Here is a 16,778-nt window from a genome sequence, read left to right as displayed (position 1 = left end):
ATGGTAAAATGTTAAATGCTCTATTTGTACAGCGCCTTTCTAGTCATTTCGACCACACAAAGCACTTTTACATCACATCCTCATTCACACAGGAGGAATCTCAGTTGGAGGAGACTGTTCTTTCACACACTGAAGCTGCTTCAGTGTCTTGCCCGAGGACACGCTGACTCATAGGACCCGGGGATCGAACCAGCGACCTTCCGATAGACGGACGACCCACTCTACCTCTGAGCCACGGCCGATGAAGGAGTTGCGGAAACGTTAACGGCTAAATGATTCCTCTGCTGTCACGAATCAGCTTTCTGGTTCTCGTGCATCAAACTAATGCTCACAGAGAACGATATCAAACATTCTGTTGCGGCCGTCCAGTGTGCCGGCCGATTTACCACTCTGACGGCACGAGGGTGTCTGCCCCCCGAACCCAGACTGGAAGGAGGTTCCACAGGAGAGGAGCCTGAGAGCTGAAAGCTCTGGCTCCATCGCTACTTTAGAGGACTTTCGGAACCACCAGTAGGCCTGCAGTCTGGGAGCACAGTGCTCTAGTGGCGTAGTACGGTACTATGAGTTCTTTAGGTTAGGAAAAAACGTGATATAGACAGGAAAAAATAATCCCACAGAAATACATTAGTTTGAGAATCGTGCTCAGGGACACACAAAAAAGGAAAATCAATAGATGGAATTTCATGACAATTTCATGAACTTGAGTGAGACTGGGTTGGCACGTAATATAGCCAAAAGCAGGTGAATAACACTGATGTTATTTCAACGACTCCATTGGAGTTCCCCACCGATAGGCAAACCACAAGCAAAGCCCAGTGAGAAAACATGGACCTCTGCTGAGCTACGCTCCGAGACAAAGACATCTCACAGACACAAAAAAACCTGTCTGACTCTGCACCGGAAAGTAAAGCAGAGACTGTGACTGCAAGGAAGTGTGAGATGCCTGAGAGGTGATGCTGTTTTCCCAGATATCCCTCTGCAGAAGGCCTGGGCTGTTTTCTTTCATCGTACCTAATCCAGCCGGAATAAGTCATCCTCGGTGTTGGTCCACGTGTCCACCCCGCTGTACCTTAAGGACTGGTAAATTCTCACTGGTGTAAAGTTACCACAATTATTCACATTCTGTTTTGTTGTTGTCAATTTTAAAGGGCGAGGTTGCACAAATTATGAGAGAAGATATTTTCGTGTTTTCCTCTGATATGGTGGGCGTCTGTCACTGACAGCAGCACAGGATCGAGGAAGACATTCACCTGTGAGGCCAGAGAGCATCTTGTCAAAGCCTCCACACTCGAACCACACGGTCTCACCTGCACCAGCTCCAGCCACTGACTACTGAGGTTATGTGAGATGTGATTCAGAGAAAGTTAGTGTTAGGTTATTTAGTCACATGCTGTCAGCAAGTTTTCATTTAACAATTTACTCTGTAGAAAGTAGTCCCAACAAAAACAGCCCACTGTGAGGGCCGTGGATTTTCAGGGCTCTGAGCAACACACTTCTGTTGACCCCCTCAAAGTCACAAAGCCTGGACAAATAAAACCAACTCCGTCTTTTGTAATGGAGATGAACCAACCTTTTAGTTTGGATTCAACCTTTCTGTGCGCTGCTGCAACAGCCAGGCATCTGTTCAAATGTATATTTTTATCTTAATGGATCAGAGTGTTCGGTGTGATGGCGGTGCGACGCTGGTAGTGACCAACCCATAGAGCATTAACTGGTGAACACAGAGGAGCATTTAGCAGCTAAACGGCCAAATGTGTCCCTCAGGGGGTGGTGGAGACCAAACACAGAGCTAATGGAAAGACAAGGCTGGACTGACATTCATCAGGGAACACAGACACGACTCCACACGAACACTGCTCTGTATCTGCTTTGTGTGTAAATAAGCAGCTGTTTGTCAGAGGGTCATCATGACCATTCGTTTTCTTTTGGTGCCATGTACAGAATAATACAGAATTATAGGTTATTTTACAACTTGTTTTAGCCTTATGTCTTCATAGTCGGACCTTTAATATGCCAGTGTTGCCCCTAGGTGGCCAAACAAATCAATTACTGCAGCTTTAAAATCGGATTTTGTCAGACTTCAACAACTCATTCCACTTTTTGCCTCCTTGAGCATCTTCGTTCCCTATTTTACAATTTGACTGCAGTTTCCTGTGATTATTGGTGAGACCCTAAGAAGCCCAGCTGCCACTCCAGAGAATTAATTCCCATTCTGGGATAACAGCCCCCACTGGCTGTCCATGGCTGCCAAGGACTTCACAGAGCTGAAGGCAGAGACCCAAAACCTCTTGTGTGTGTGTGTGTGATGTTGAAACCAAACAACCACTGGGATCACATTGACATCCAGTGTCGATATTACTATGGCCTCCCTTTGTAGAAAGCCTCTTGGGTTGCTACTCATTGCCGCAACACAATATGCAGTACAGCAGTTCAGTTAGCATCCCTTCCATTTGCAATCACATTTTCATGACCATTGTACCTACCTCATGCAAGAATATTACATTAGATTTCTTCCAAAATTAGCTCTCACAGTTCCCCTCACATCCATGTATGCTGCTCCAAAAGGATTCTGGGTACTTCTTATGTGCAATTTTGAATGAATAGGGCCTGATTTTGAGGATGATGATCACTCATTCAAGCCGAAAACGGTTTGCCAGTCTTCACACCAAGAGCTCTGTTAATCAGTGTCGAGACGGGAATAAAAAGCCATTCAGTGCTATTTTTTTTTTGGCCTTCAGGCTATTCTGCAGAACTTGAAGGACAACAGACATAAAATTCAGCTCGAAAATATGAGGGTGCAGGAGTGGGTGGAAAATACAGCCTACTGCCTCCTTTGCTGGAAACACAGGGAGATGTGCCCTGGCCTCCAATCTGAACTTGTTATACTGATATACAAGTCCACAGAGAATAATTGTATGAGGTAGAAACGGTTACTGTGACAGAATGAAGATGGGTAATTTCTGATTCACTAAGTCAGCCTTCTATTCACTGCCAGCACATTGGCTCCATGCTGTATATCAGTGCCGCATCTCAGATTTTAGTCTTGACTCTTTCATTTGCTTCAGAAAAGAATTGTTCATTCCACTTATTCTGCAGCCGGTCTCAGTGGGATTCCTAGCCGGGATCTTAATTGCAACACTATATCTGTGAGGAGGTCTTACCAGGAGTCTGGTGGCGTGTAAGTCGGCAGTTCAGACTTGCTGACAAGGCGTGCAGTCACAGACAAAAACAACATTTGGTTATCAGCTAGCTGAAAAAATGAAGCCAGAGCATGATTCAGCACAGGAACCGAAGAGAAGCAAACCCAGTTCTGCACTGAACCTTTAGGCATCCAGCAACCCAGTGCCTGGACGTTCAAAGAGCCCTCAGTGATACCATTCATAGTCTGTCCCTTCACAGTACGGACTAAAACAGACTAAAATAGACACAATGGGTAATGGTTGACATTTGTCAAAACATCACTTGACCAAGATGTGTGGCTTTAAAGTATTTCCCATCACTTTTCCAGAGAGATGCTTGGGGGACTGGCTCTGGAATAGTGCGGTTTGATTTATTATTGGTTAACTATAGAAATTCATGATCCCCAGAGGATAACGTCCGTCAGTTTGGCGACGCCCTGGCTTTTCCTGTAACGTCCCCTTCAGGTTGACATCTGAGATTTTGACTGAAATGGTTTAAAAACTATTGGCTTCAGCTTTTGGCTACATGCCTGAGAAAATAGTGCCATTCCTCAGCCTCAGCCATACTTGACGTCCGGTGTTAATTAGGTGCTAGCAGTTAAGCTAAACTAAGATGGTGAATATGGTCAATGTTACCTGCTGAAAATCAGTCGTCATTGTGAGCATTGCAAACCTCAGTCTTGGTCTTGTCTTATCAAAAGTTTATTGTGACTTCGAGAGCTTTTACAGGACTTATTTGACCCTGGAGACCCGGCCCATACCGAGCCTGGCGTCAGAAAACAGCAGGGGACAGAGCAATGAGGAAGACAGGAAATAAAGCTCAGATATCTCCTGACAAAAGCCTGGAGCTCTCCAGAGTAACACAGCAGAGTGTTACAGCACAGAGTAACACAGCACAGAGTAACATGTGAGGCCAAAAAAACAGACTGAGCTGAGACTAGAAAAATGCATTTAATCGGTAATATTAAAGATAACACAGTCAGTTATTAAGTAGCTGACTATCCATAATGCTGATTTTAAGTACATTTGTAATATCATACCCACACACGCACATGCAAACACACCACCCCAGAGACCAGACATTTAGTGATGTGTCGGTCGCGAACGATCCTGTTCTTAGAGCCAGCTCTTTGAAGTGAACCACAGGACCTCCTGATTGGGAGCCGGCTTTTCCTGTTAAAGCTGCACGTGATTGGTCAAGATGTGTGGTGGTGTCTGTGTGTCCAAACTGAGCAGTGGGGGGGGGGAGCTCAGTGAGCACACAAACTGGAGTGAGGGGGAGAGATGAGAGCGAGAGAGAGCACCGCTACAAGTCAGACTGCAGGCAGGACAGGTGAGAAACATGAGCGACAGAAAATGTAGAACAATTTGGACACATTTTAATATGATATTTATTTATTATTTATTTTTTAATATTGATAGTTCAAAGGCAGAGTGCAGACTTTGCAAAATTAAATTTTCATATCAGGCAGGCTCCACAAATAACCTGCACAGGCATGCGTGTACTGTTCACCCATCAATTCAGTTAGAGGAGGAAAGACAAGCAAGGGAACCTGCTGTTAATGAAGGTGCCAGTGTGTCTACTGCTCCTACAATGTCTACAGCATCATCCAGGACAACACCACAGCCACCAAGACCTGCAGCCCAGAGCTCTATGACCCCAGTAAAATTAAATAATTTCAAATCAATAAGGCAATATAAACAATAAATATTCTATATAGGCTAATGTGTATTTTACATTAAGAATTCATTTTACACATAATTTGGTAATGGTAATTTGGTAAAAAAATCTGAGGAGCCACTTGGGAGCCGAAAGAGCCGGCTCTTTTTAGGGAGCCGAGCCAAAAGAGCCGGCTCTCTAAAAAGAGCCGAAATTCCCATCACTACAGACATTCAGTCTGACAGGGTATTGTTTTTAATCATGTGGTACTGAGTGAGACTGCCTGCAGGTGGCGCTCAAACACAACAGATGTGCACAGCTCGGCCTCTGCCAGCACGGAGTTTTAAACATGCTGTCACCGACAGCCACGCAGCCACACAGCCCGCCAGGCTCGGAGTCCGTCTGTCAGCGGAGGACACAGCTGAAGGACACAGCGCAGCAGTCTTCCCGCACAGCTACAGGGTTGGATCTGACGGCGCTGCTGAGAAATCAAACCACATTTCCCACGATGCCGTGCGCTGTCAATAAGGAAGTGGGTTAGGTAAGTGTCTTACCTGGGAACGCGGATGTTAGTGTCTACCTTTTAGTTGTGGGGAGTTTGTGTGTGAGGTTTGTTTCCTCCGGACGGAAAATCTACGAGACTTGGTTTGAAAAACAGAAACTGAATGTGTGTCTTTAATTCGGTAAACTAGACTAAAGTGAAAGTGGGGGCTGCAGCTGCCTGCTGACCCTCCCCAGAGGGCCTTTGATGTTAACCTCTTAGGCCGTCGCCCCCCCAGCCGTCCTGCTGGACGTGACCGCGGTCAGCGGCCGATGGGGCGGGCTGGCCCTCCCCCTGCGGCCCCTCCCCCCGAGCCGGTGTGGAAGTGGGAGTGAAGCAGAGCCCCACAGAGACGAAGTGAGCGCCGAGGACAGAGTGAGGACCGCGGGCAGGCCGGCAGGAGGAGTCGGGCTGAGCGCCGAGAACCAGGAAGTGTGTCCGTGTCCGAGCTGCTGTGGACGGCCTGAGGGAGCGTGTGCCCCCCCCCTGCTCATCTCTCAGCACAACCACACGGCTGCTGCTTTGATTCAGGTCAGAGGACATGATCAGTGGTGTGACAGCCACAGACTGTTGTGTGTGTCAGTTAGTTCCCCCTGTGCTGCTGCTTTAGTCCAGTGGAGCTGGTGAAGGTGAGTCAGGGGGGGGGGGATGAAGTGTCACATGTAGGAGCCCTAAAGCTTTGTTTTACTCACTGTCAGTCAGTGTGGAGCTCCACTCTGGAATAGTCTGTAGCTTCATGTGACCTAAACGTCTTTGAATCTGTTCACGTCCACTTCTTTTGACCTGCAGGTGAAGCTGGGCCTGAACCAGCAGGACGGGCCGTGTGTCTGCCCCCTCTGACGTAGCTCTATTCGTGGGTCTAGCCTACAGGTGTCTCCGGGATGAGGTCCATCGTGAGCTTCTACGCGTGCTACCTGCTGTGCCTGGGCCTGGGCCTGGCCTGTGTGGTGTGCGTGTGTGTGTGGAACAGCCGGTGGCGTGGCGGCTTCGCCTGGGACGGCTCCCCCCGGCAGTTCAACTGGCACCCGGTCCTGATGGTGACAGGTCTGGTCGTGCTGTACGGCTACGGTGAGCACAGTTTCATTTCTCCTTCTCACTTCTGTTCCTCCTCGTGACAGTCGGGCTGGAGCGAGGCGGTGACACACACATTTACGCATTTAACACACCCGGTGTGTGTAAATTTAACACTCCAGGTGTGTGTAAATGTGAGGTAAAGTCCAGAGACATTTGATCACATGAAAGAAGGTGTGTGTGAGCAGAAGAGCTGTAAGACTGTGTGTGTGTGTGTGTGTGTGTGTGTGTGTGTTTACATGCATTCATGTGAACACAGTCACTCACCACAAGAGAGGAACTTGGAGCACTTTGCTGCAGACATGAGCACATGAATGTGTGGAAGAGGTAGTTAATGAGGCCATTTTCATTCAGGAGATATGTTCCACTTGTCTGATGAACATTCATCACGGTATTACTGTCCATCAGTTTTCTTATCTCCACAGTTTTATCTCCACTATATGAAATGTTGTCAAATGTTCCAACTTGAAGGATTGACGGCCTCATTGAGATAAATAAAAAATGGGATTCCCACAGACAAGTTGACGACCTGAGTCGACCTGATCACCTGCATGAGGTGCCACACGCTGAGGTTTTTGAGTTGATTAGATATGAAGGCCTTTTAAAGGTCCCACATTGTGCTCATTTCTGAGTCCACACTTGCATTCAGAGGTCTACTGGAACAGGTTTACAGGGTTCAATGTTCAGAAAGCACCTGACTTTTTTCACAGCATTTACATTTCTGCTGCAGCTGTTTGAGCTCCATTTTAGAGGAACAGAAACCGTCTGCTGCTTCACTCTCACCTTCACAGCTTGTGTTTGTGAGGAAAAAACAATGGAGGTTTTCAGTGGGTGGGGACAGTCGGCCTGCTGGAGCTCACACGATCAACAGGTGGTTAATGGTAAATGGTCTATATTGGTATTTCTCCTTTCCACTCATTTCAACCACTCAAAGTGCTTTTACATCACATTGAGATTGAGAGGAAACGGAGAGCATGCCGTGGCAGTGTGTGGGCACGGCAGGGACACGCATTTATGCTGAAAAGACATTAAAAAGTGCATTTTGAATAATATGGAACCCTTATAGAGCTCCCTCTCACCGTGTGTAGTGTGAGCAGCAGAGCAGCTCCGGTCCTCCCTCTGTCCACACATGAAGCGTTCAGGTACGCAAGCGTAGAAGTTTATGTGCACGCTGGATTCACTCAGACACAATTGTGTCCGCCTGGGATGGATGAGGGAAACCTACACGTGGACACGCTGTCAGGGGTCATGAGAGGAGGTTCTTATGAAATGTTTCCCCTCTTTCAGGCTGCACACAGAAGATCCAAGCAGAGGGCGGGGGACCCCCGGTCGAATAAAGCACGTCTCAGATTCTGTTATCAGCTGCGCTCACACATACTGACAGCGGGTGGGCGTGGGAGGTTTTAGAAGACATGCCAAACAGTCAGCAGCCCTTCAATTGGATACCAGGGCTTTGTGTGTGGTCACCAGTCTGTCAGGACCAGGGGATCAAATCAGAGAAAACCCCTCGTGTGTATGAATGAACTCGTTGTTGCATCATTAAGCGTTTGTCTCCTCTGTTGTGGCCTCCTCCCTGCAGGAGCTGTGTTGTACCGCGTCCCCCTGACCTGGGGTCAGAATAAACTGCCCTGGAAGCTGCTGCACGCTGCGCTGATGCTCCTCTCCCTGGTGCTGTCCATCGTGGGGCTCTGTGCTGTGTTCGACTTCCACAATGCCAACAAAACTCCCAACCTATACTCCTTACACAGCTGGGTTGGAATCGCTGCCACAGCTCTCTTCGCCATACAGGTATAAGACTTACTCTGCGCCACAGAACCACTTCACCAGCTAAGTGCAGTAGAGTGGGCGTGGCCTTGCCGTGAACGTGACTCCCTGTCTCCTTGTCTTTGTGACCCTGTGTCCCTCCAGTGGGTGGTGGCTATGGCCGGCTTCCTCCTGCCTTGCTCTCCCGCATCACTGCGGAAGCTCCTGAAACCCGTCCATGTGTGGATGGGAGGCAGCATACTGTGGCTCAGCATCGCCGCCTGCATCTCTGGAATCAACGAGAAGCTCTTCTTTGCTCTGTGAGTGCAGCCTCTCCGACTTTCCTTTATTCACCAGAGATAAACTGGTCAAACTGCTCGGTGATGACGGTGCGTGTGTGTGTGTGTGTGTTTTCCCCCCGCAGCAAAGGAAACACCGGTGGAGGTGAGCCTTATTCCAGCCTTCCCCCGGAGGCTTTGCTAGGGAACTCACTCGGAGTCCTGATTGTAGCCTTCGGCCTGTTTGTCCTCAAGATTTTGTCCAACCACGAATGGCAGCGACCGGACTCGGGGCCTGAGGACATGGTGTACTCGGTGAGAATATCAGTGCAGCTGATGTGCACGCAAAGAGATTTATTTTAATCATGCGTGTGATGCTGATCTGTTCTCTTCCACAGCCGCTGCTTCAAGAAGAAAATGAATGATGGACATTTCAAACACGCTCACTGCATCACAGCTGTCACTGCAAAATCACTTCACCCATCACAGACGACAAGTGGCCTGAAAACATAAAAGCGGTCATTTGAATGTCCAATCAGCTGCCTGAACCCTGTGAGGACCCTCAGTCCGTTTCTATTTAGTTCGAATTATATTTAAGGTTGCTTTTTTGCCAAAGAATAAAACCATGTTCCATTAAAGCTGTGATATTGTTTTCCCTTACACTGTATGAGCTCTCCCATGATGCACTGCAGCTGTCTGGGCTCACTCTAAATGTTAATTCTCCAAACAGTCACACGTATGAAGATTTAGAAATCCTTGGATCCAGAATTCCAGTCGTGGTTTGTGTCCTTCAGAGTCAGTCTGTTACCACCCAGGTCACATGACAACACCTGAGCAGGTTCCAGCTGTGGGACAGCCTGAGGAAGGATCCTCAGTAAGGGAACATCAGTGAGTGTCCCTGAGGTGAAGAATGAATCTCCACACTAGCATTACGTACAGCTGCTGTTGCTTCATGTTGGGAGGTTAAGGTCTGACAGCCTGTGGTCTCTCAGTGAACTTGGTGACAACATTGATTGATTGATAAGACCCAGAACAACGGCGCTGCTGGTGTCCCCCTCTTGTCATGAGATCTGGGGTCTGGCTGTGAAGCCAAAGATGGAAGAACAGGCTGATTCTCTACCAGGACACTTCCTGGTTTGCTGAACACACACTGTCACAACGATAAAGCTCTGCTCAACTTCTCTGTTTGGCAAAGCCACAAAAGGCAGAAGTAGAGAAAGCCCCCTGGGGGAGTTCACCACAGGGCTCAGCGTAGAACTGTGTAAGCTGCTGAACACATCAGACAGACTCCAGGTGTGAGGGCCCACAGCAGGACACCACTGAGCATCCGTCAGTCCTCCGTCCTGGTGGACAGCGGCCCGGCACCGCCTCAAATGCCAGTTTGACATCTGGGGAAGAGTTGATGAGGAGATCAACACCACTCTCACGCCTGTGTGGTGGATACAGAGCTACAGCCAGCAGCCCATTAGCTTAGCTTAGAATAAAGACTTAAAGACCAGGTGAAAGGAGCCATGTTCACATCAGTTCTGTGTGCTAGCATGCAAACGTAAACTCAAAGTCGAGCGGGGGGGCAATCCCAGCCGACTTTGGGAGCGAGACATGGTACAGCATGGTCAGCAGTCAATCACAGGCCCAACACACAGAGGCAGTACAGGCATGAGAACTTCTCATCTAACTCATGGCAAGACAGAGAATAAGCCCATGTCCCTAATGGTCAAACTATTCCTTTATCTGCACCCCCCCCCCCCCCCCCCCCCTGCTCCGAATGAAAGGCCTGGGGTGTCCACTGAGAGGACCAACACCTCAGCAGTAAGGAACATCCAGAACATGTAACAGGAGCTCTGGAGGCCAATGGTGCTGAGGCAACACGAGATGAGTCTTCATGCTCATGTCCAGAGCCTTTGCCCCCAGAGCTTCTGCCCCCAGAGCTTCTGCCCCCAGAGCCTCTGCCCCCAGAGCCTCTGCCCCCAGAGCCTCTGCCCCCAGAGCTTCTGCCCCCAGAGCCACGCTCAGCAGTCCATTTTGAGTGGGGAGGAAACTGGACACAGTGGCTGAAGATGTTTTACTTGGTCTGACAACAAGTGCTGTTTTCCACAAGGGGGCAGCAGAGGGGAGCTCAGGCCTGAGGCAGACTCTCTGCTCTCTGCTCATCACTGTTAGACCAGACATCACGTACAGGAGAGCTACCAGCCAGGGCAAAGATCCTCCATGACAGTCAAAGCTGCCTCCACGTACTGTTGGAACTACTGATGAGGACACATGGCAGAGCCGGGGACCTGTGACCTGCACAGATGTGATGTGACTCAGTTCAGACAGAAGGTGGTTTCTGATTTGCCTGGATGCCTGATCTTCATCTTTAGAGAGCACTGCAGCTCTGCACACTATTTCTAAAATGAGACAGAAGAACACACTCCAATTTTTTATTATCTATTAAGTTTAATAATTAATAATTATGTTTGATTATTGTCCTCCAGTCAAAAACACTTTAAAATCCAACGAAGCATAATCAGAGTCTCACTGTTTGCACTGCATTTTAATGAGTTTGGAGGGAGCCACGCTGCATTTAAAATGGAAAGAAAAAGGCTCAGTTTTGTTTGCATGTGCCCACTGTAGACTGGGGGAGGGGGTGAAAGGTGGAGTGGCTTTTTTTTTTTTTTCAATATTAGAGTGGATCATTTCCATGGTTTCTAAGAACTGGTTTTGTATTAGGAAAAATACCCCAAAAATGCAGTCTAATGAGGAAACTCCTCTGCAGAGCTGTTAAGTTGATGTATCAGATTAAACAAGTGGTTCTTGTAATATTAATGAAAAAAAGACTGAGGTCAAATGTGAGCCTGAGCTGCTGACTGAGGCGGTCAGCCACACTACAGTCCATTATCCACCACTGCTGCTGTGTCCCAGGCCACCTCCAATGAGCTCATCCAAAGGTGGGGGGGGCAGGGCCCTGACAGACATTTCCACCGGGGGAGGAGGAGGAGGAGCTGACTGAGGCTGTTCAGCCTGAGCAGTGAGCGGACACAGAGTGAGAGCAGCTGGAGCGGTGAGCAGCCACAGTCACTGGCTCTGACAGGAAGGAGGTTTACTGCAGCTTTCTCTCTGTCGGACCAGCAGGAGGTTTGTGGAAGTTTTCGATCTGTCTTTGAAATCTGTTTTTTGAGACTAGCGGTGAAAAGAATGGTAGTCCTCTGTTGAATTAGAATTTAATATGACCATAGAATGTTTCAGGCCTTCTCAAATAAAGTTACTCTCTCCTCATGAGAGTGAACAGAATATGTCAATCTGACCTCCACAGACGTGGCTTCTTCTGTATTGTTTTGTTAAGATAGACAGAATGTACCAGACGGACCTTGATTGTAATAATTTTGTTGTGCTAAACATATTCTAAAGTTATGATTAGAGATACACGCCTACGCAAACAACATCCACAAGTGTTTGAATATTATATGATCACACCAGGGATGCACTATCTGTGACGCACACACTGAAATGGCCAGTTAGAGACAGTCACGGATAGTACTAGGTCCAGCCAACCCTTTAAAAAGCATATGCATGAAAGAGTCGGGGCTCACTGCCAGAGGTCCATGAGGCCTCTGTCACTCCGAGCCCAGCGCTGTATGTACTTTACCTGTGACTTCTGTGACTGGAATAAAACTGCTATTGGGAACTGCAGAACTCTCGGGCTGAAATCCTCGGACTGTCAATAAAAGAACCGGGAGAATCTAACAATTGGTGCCGTGACCCGGATTGGCAAACTCCGAGACGTGTCCCGTTGAGGAACCCCGGAGTGAGTGGAGGAAAACTTTTTCAGACAACTTCAAGGCGCGCCTGAGTAAGGGTAAGCAGAAAACCTTTTTGAGATAGAATTTCTGCACATTGGCCATACTCAAATCAAAGTTGTCTGAATAATGTTGTTCCTACATTCGCTAAAACGTAAACCAAAATAGTATAGTATAACTAAACCACATTGAAATGTTGTAGTCACATGTAAAGTACAGAACCACATAGTCACAGTTGAGGGAAAAGAAAATAAGTGTCCAAGGACAGCTAATTTGGCCTGATAAGGGACAGAACTCACTGGGTAAATAACCACTGAGAGTTGTCTCCCAAATTTTAGGGCAGGACATTTTGCTTTCCTCCATACTGTACACTATTGTATATATTTTCCGGGTAGCTAACCGATGCCGCAAGGGCGATGCCGCTAAGGAGCGATGCCACTGATGAGAGTGATGCCGCGATGCCACTGTTGAGAGTGATGCCACTGTTGAGAGTGATGCCACTGATGAGAGTGATGCCACTGATGAGAGTGATGCCACTGATGAGAGTGATGCCACTGTTGAGAGTGATGGTTTTTTAAAAAAATAGAATAAAATTAAAAAAATAAATAAAAAATAAAAATAAACAAATAAGTAAATAAAATGAAAATAATAAACAAACAAGGACACAGGGACAAGTTTGTTATTTTCCATGACAATGTGGGCAGTTTCCTGCCTGGATGATATTGCAACTGAATAATGGGACACATAAACTAAGGTGTTTTGGAGTCACTGTGAATTAAAACGAGTGATAAGACTGGGAGAACCCCCAGCAAACAAGCGCACAGATTAATAGAATCTGTGTAGAAGCTTCTTGTTTGGGTCCTCACTCGGGCATTAAGCCAATCACCGACTCTGTGAAAGCACGTATACAACTTTTTCACCATGTCACACAAAGCTGTCAGATATGGCAGCAAGGACAACAGCAGGGTACAACCCCTACAAAAAAATGATCCACATAACCCCTGCGGACAAACCACAGAGGGAATTGTGTGTGCAGAACATTAAAGAACTACAGAGTAACTCTCTCCTCTGTTGCTGTACTCCCTGCTTGGATGATGTTTTAACTGAATGAGGTGTTTGGCATTGATCAGTCACTACTGATTGGGGATCCCAACACCTGATCCAGGTCAACGAGCAGCTCTGTCGGGGCAATGGATTACTAAGGGGACAATTCGGCTTGGGCGTTTCAGAATCACTGTGAATTAAAACGAGTGGTGAGACTGGGGGAAACCCTACCGATCAAGCACTAAGACTGGTAAGAGTCTGTGTGGAAGCTTCTTGATTAGGTCCACACTTGGGCACGGGGCACTGTGCCATTCACTGATTCTGTACAGATACGCATACAATATTTCACTATGTTAAAACAAATGAATAAAGGAAAAAAACAAGTATGGAGAGATAAAGGACTGGACTACTAAACATGTTGTGCCAAGAAGCTCACAGTGGAGGCCACTGTGCTAGCTCTAAGGTTACAGCACTCATCTAAGGGCAGCATACCACCCAGCCTCACAAGGACTGGTTGAAGGAGCAAACAGAACTACCAAAAAGGACTAGCGAAAGTCTGTGCAGACACAAACTTCCACCATGAATGTTAGTCCACATGAGATACTGACAGGAAGAAAAATGCCCTGTCCATTTACCACTGATATGCCACCATTACTCTTACAGTATGAAAGTACACATGAATATGTCAAAGTTGAAAAACACTGTGATGAGTATTTCCCAACAGGTAACGGAAATACTCACAAAGGAACAAAGCCACGACAACTCTCCTGTAGAAACGGGAGACTGGACCTTAAGAGAGGTCAACAAGCTCAATTGGTTCCCACCCCTTTGGGAGGGACCCCACATGGTAGCAAAGGCTGCCTCACAGTAAAGAGAGGACTGACAGACAAACTGAATGACTGGATCCATGAGACTCACTGTTCCCTGACACAAGGCCTAAAAAGACAGGACGTTGACTGAGGTTCAGACTGACTTAAGAACCTCTACACCTGACCTAAGACTCTACTACTGACCCTGATCCTGGGGACGACCTCCCACCACCACTATCACACCCAAAGAAGTACATTTAACCTTTACTGTAACTCACACACCCACATAGATGCAATTGACATTCTCAGAGGTGTGCCTGATGAATATAAATTAGCCGACATGTTAGCCGCTGGTTTTGAATAATTTCTCTACTGATGGGTCACTATAAACAAAAATGTGGATATGATTAACTAAGTCCACTCTGATATACTACAAAAATGACCCTGGATTTTCTTTTAGCAGAAAGAGGTGGTGTTTGTACTTTATTTTGATAAAACATTTGGCACATGAAAAACACTGATTAGCTCTATCTTTATCTAGTCTAGTCCGTGGTTGCAGTAACTCTTTCAGTAACTCTGTGGTTGTTGCTGTACTCCTTGCATCAGGCACCTCTGTCTAAAATGTATTACAGCTTCCATCAATGATAAATTTCCACCACCTCTTTATTAATTACTCCACTATTCTAATGAAGCTCTTCCACAGATTTCTCTCTCAGGATGAAGAGGATCCCGCCCTTGGCTGCACACACCATAAACTGCTAACGTTTAATACATACCCATATACAGCTATCCACACACTTAGAGGCGTGATACTTATAGATGTTACTGCTTATTGTGCTTTTAATCATATGGTTTAATCACTTTGTTTAGAAATTTCCACATGCATTGTGCAAGGAAGACTGCTTGCTGCTATTAACTGCAATTGAAGACCAGCTTACACATATTTGCCCACATATAGGTCACATTAATCTGCACTGCCTTTCCTACATATTGTATATTGATGTAGTAAAAGTATACCAAAAAGGGACGCCGACAAGTCTCCCATGTAATTGTGCTGCTTTCTGATGTGGTTGGTTGTTTGCAGATTGGGGCCCTGCTAGACGACTCGCTGCTGAAGAATACAGCACAATACACACAACATTCCTACTTCTTATTGGATTGACATGATAAAATCATGTCAAAAGGGGAATTGTTGAATTAGAATTTAATATGACCATAGAATGTTTCAGGCCTTCTCAAATAAAGTTACTCTCTCCTCATGAGAGTGAACAGAATATGTCAATCTGACCTCCACAGACGTGGCTTCTTCTGTATTGTTTTGTTAAGATAGACAGAATGTACCAGACGGACCTTGATTGTAATAATTTTGTTGTGCTAAACATATTCTAAAGTTATGATTAGAGATACACGCCTACGCAAACAACATCCACAAGTGTTTGAATATTATATGATCACACCAGGGATGCACTATCTGTGACGCACACACTGAAATGGCCAGTTAGAGACAGTCACGGATAGTACTAGGTCCAGCCAACCCTTTAAAAAGCATATGCATGAAAGAGTCGGGGCTCACTGCCAGAGGTCCATGAGGCCTCTGTCACTCCGAGCCCAGCGCTGTATGTACTTTACCTGTGACTTCTGTGACTGGAATAAAACTGCTATTGGGAACTGCAGAACTCTCGGGCTGAAATCCTCGGACTGTCAATAAAAGAACCGGGAGAATCTAACACCTCTCTGTACTGTGCACCCTCCTCTCCCTCCTGAGTCAGGGGGGGGGGGCTGTCAGAGGGTCCAACAGGACGGCCTCTCTGCTGTCACACACTCAATCTGCTGCTTGTTTTTGGTTGGTTTTTAGCTGCTGCTCAGACCTGCTCGGCCTGTGATCAGCCTTTTGTCAGTGTTTTCCGGCTCTGAACCGACCAAACCGTGCCTGCATGAGTCAGTAAAATGATCAGGAGACCCACTGATAATGAAAGGAGTCATCACTGGTGTGTGTCACTGGTGCTTGTATCGGATCTGTTTGTGTCCAGGATCCACTCTGCTGTGTGAGCAGCCCTTTGTTTTACCTGTGCTGCTCTCAGTGAAAGTCACTGTCCAAACCTCTGTAGTGCATTTCACTCTCAGGCCTTTTCTGTGTGTGTGTGTGTGTGTGTGTGTGTGTGTGTGTGCAGTGAAGCTCTGAGGGGCCACGGGAGGAGCAGTTGACATTCTTATGAAGTGACATTTTGACCTTTTGGACCAAAGCAGCTCCCTGCAGCAGCAGGTGGGACTCGTGTGAGACCCTGACGGACTCTCAGGCCCTCTGGGCTTCTGCAGGGAAGCAGGATGCCACTGACTGACACCAAGAGTTTTTCCTGAGGAGAAGAGGGGATCATCCATCAGCTGAAAATATTCTCACAAGTGGGATGAAACATCTGCCAGTGTTTCTGAAGCAGCAGTGGTTTCAGATTCCCAGATGAATTTCTCTACATTTAGCTTTGGGCGTAAAGTGAAGACATGTGGCTCTGTTCGCCCAGTCCTCCGTCTCCATGTCCACTCCGTTAAAATCATGAAAGAAACACTTGTTTTTGAAGCTTGGACTGGCTGCAGCTCTGTGTGTCTGGCCTCAGTCGAGGTGGACTTTTTCTGTACGCTCTGGCCGCGTCGCCGCGATGACCGGCAGCCCCACGCCGTTTGG

The 16,778-nt window shown here is 47.1% G+C and overlaps 1 protein-coding gene across 2 annotated transcripts; it reads left to right on the top strand.

Moving 5' to 3' along the window:
* Window positions 1–5,603: 5,603 nt before the first annotated feature.
* cyb561a3a (cytochrome b561 family, member A3a) lies at window positions 5,604–9,110 on the top strand. 2 transcript variants are annotated; one of them, XM_070833739.1, is made up of 6 exons: window positions 5,604–5,911; window positions 6,244–6,448; window positions 8,031–8,239; window positions 8,360–8,514; window positions 8,619–8,787; window positions 8,871–9,110. In XM_070833739.1, exons 2-6 carry the CDS (start codon window positions 6,262–6,264, stop codon window positions 8,895–8,897), a joined length of 747 nt encoding a protein of 248 aa, XP_070689840.1. In that variant the 5' UTR covers window positions 5,604–5,911; window positions 6,244–6,261; the 3' UTR covers window positions 8,898–9,110. The 2 variants fall into 2 exon arrangements, with proteins under 2 accessions (XP_070689840.1, XP_070689839.1); XM_070833738.1 differs by having other exon boundaries at window positions 5,785–5,911; window positions 6,170–6,448.
* Window positions 9,111–16,778: the final 7,668 nt, after the last annotated feature.

This window comes from Pempheris klunzingeri, chromosome 7 (assembly GCF_042242105.1).
Source record: "Pempheris klunzingeri isolate RE-2024b chromosome 7, fPemKlu1.hap1, whole genome shotgun sequence".
In the NCBI taxonomy this organism is placed as follows: domain Eukaryota; kingdom Metazoa; phylum Chordata; class Actinopteri; order Acropomatiformes; family Pempheridae; genus Pempheris; species Pempheris klunzingeri.
Note: the sequence above shows the minus strand (reverse complement) of the source record. Positions and strands in the feature narration are given on the sequence as shown.

Bases quoted from the DNA above. Each gene is read 5' to 3' on its own strand.
- cyb561a3a (XM_070833739.1), top strand. From the start codon at position 6,262: ATGAGGTCCATCGTGAGCTTCTACGCGTGCTACCTGCTGTGCCTGGGC. The intron at 8,240-8,359 runs GTATAAGACTTA...GTGTCCCTCCAG, and splicing joins CAGCTCTCTTCGCCATACAG to TGGGTGGTGGCTATGGCCGG. The intron at 8,788-8,870 runs GTGAGAATATCA...TCTCTTCCACAG, and splicing joins CTGAGGACATGGTGTACTCG to CCGCTGCTTCAAGAAGAAAA.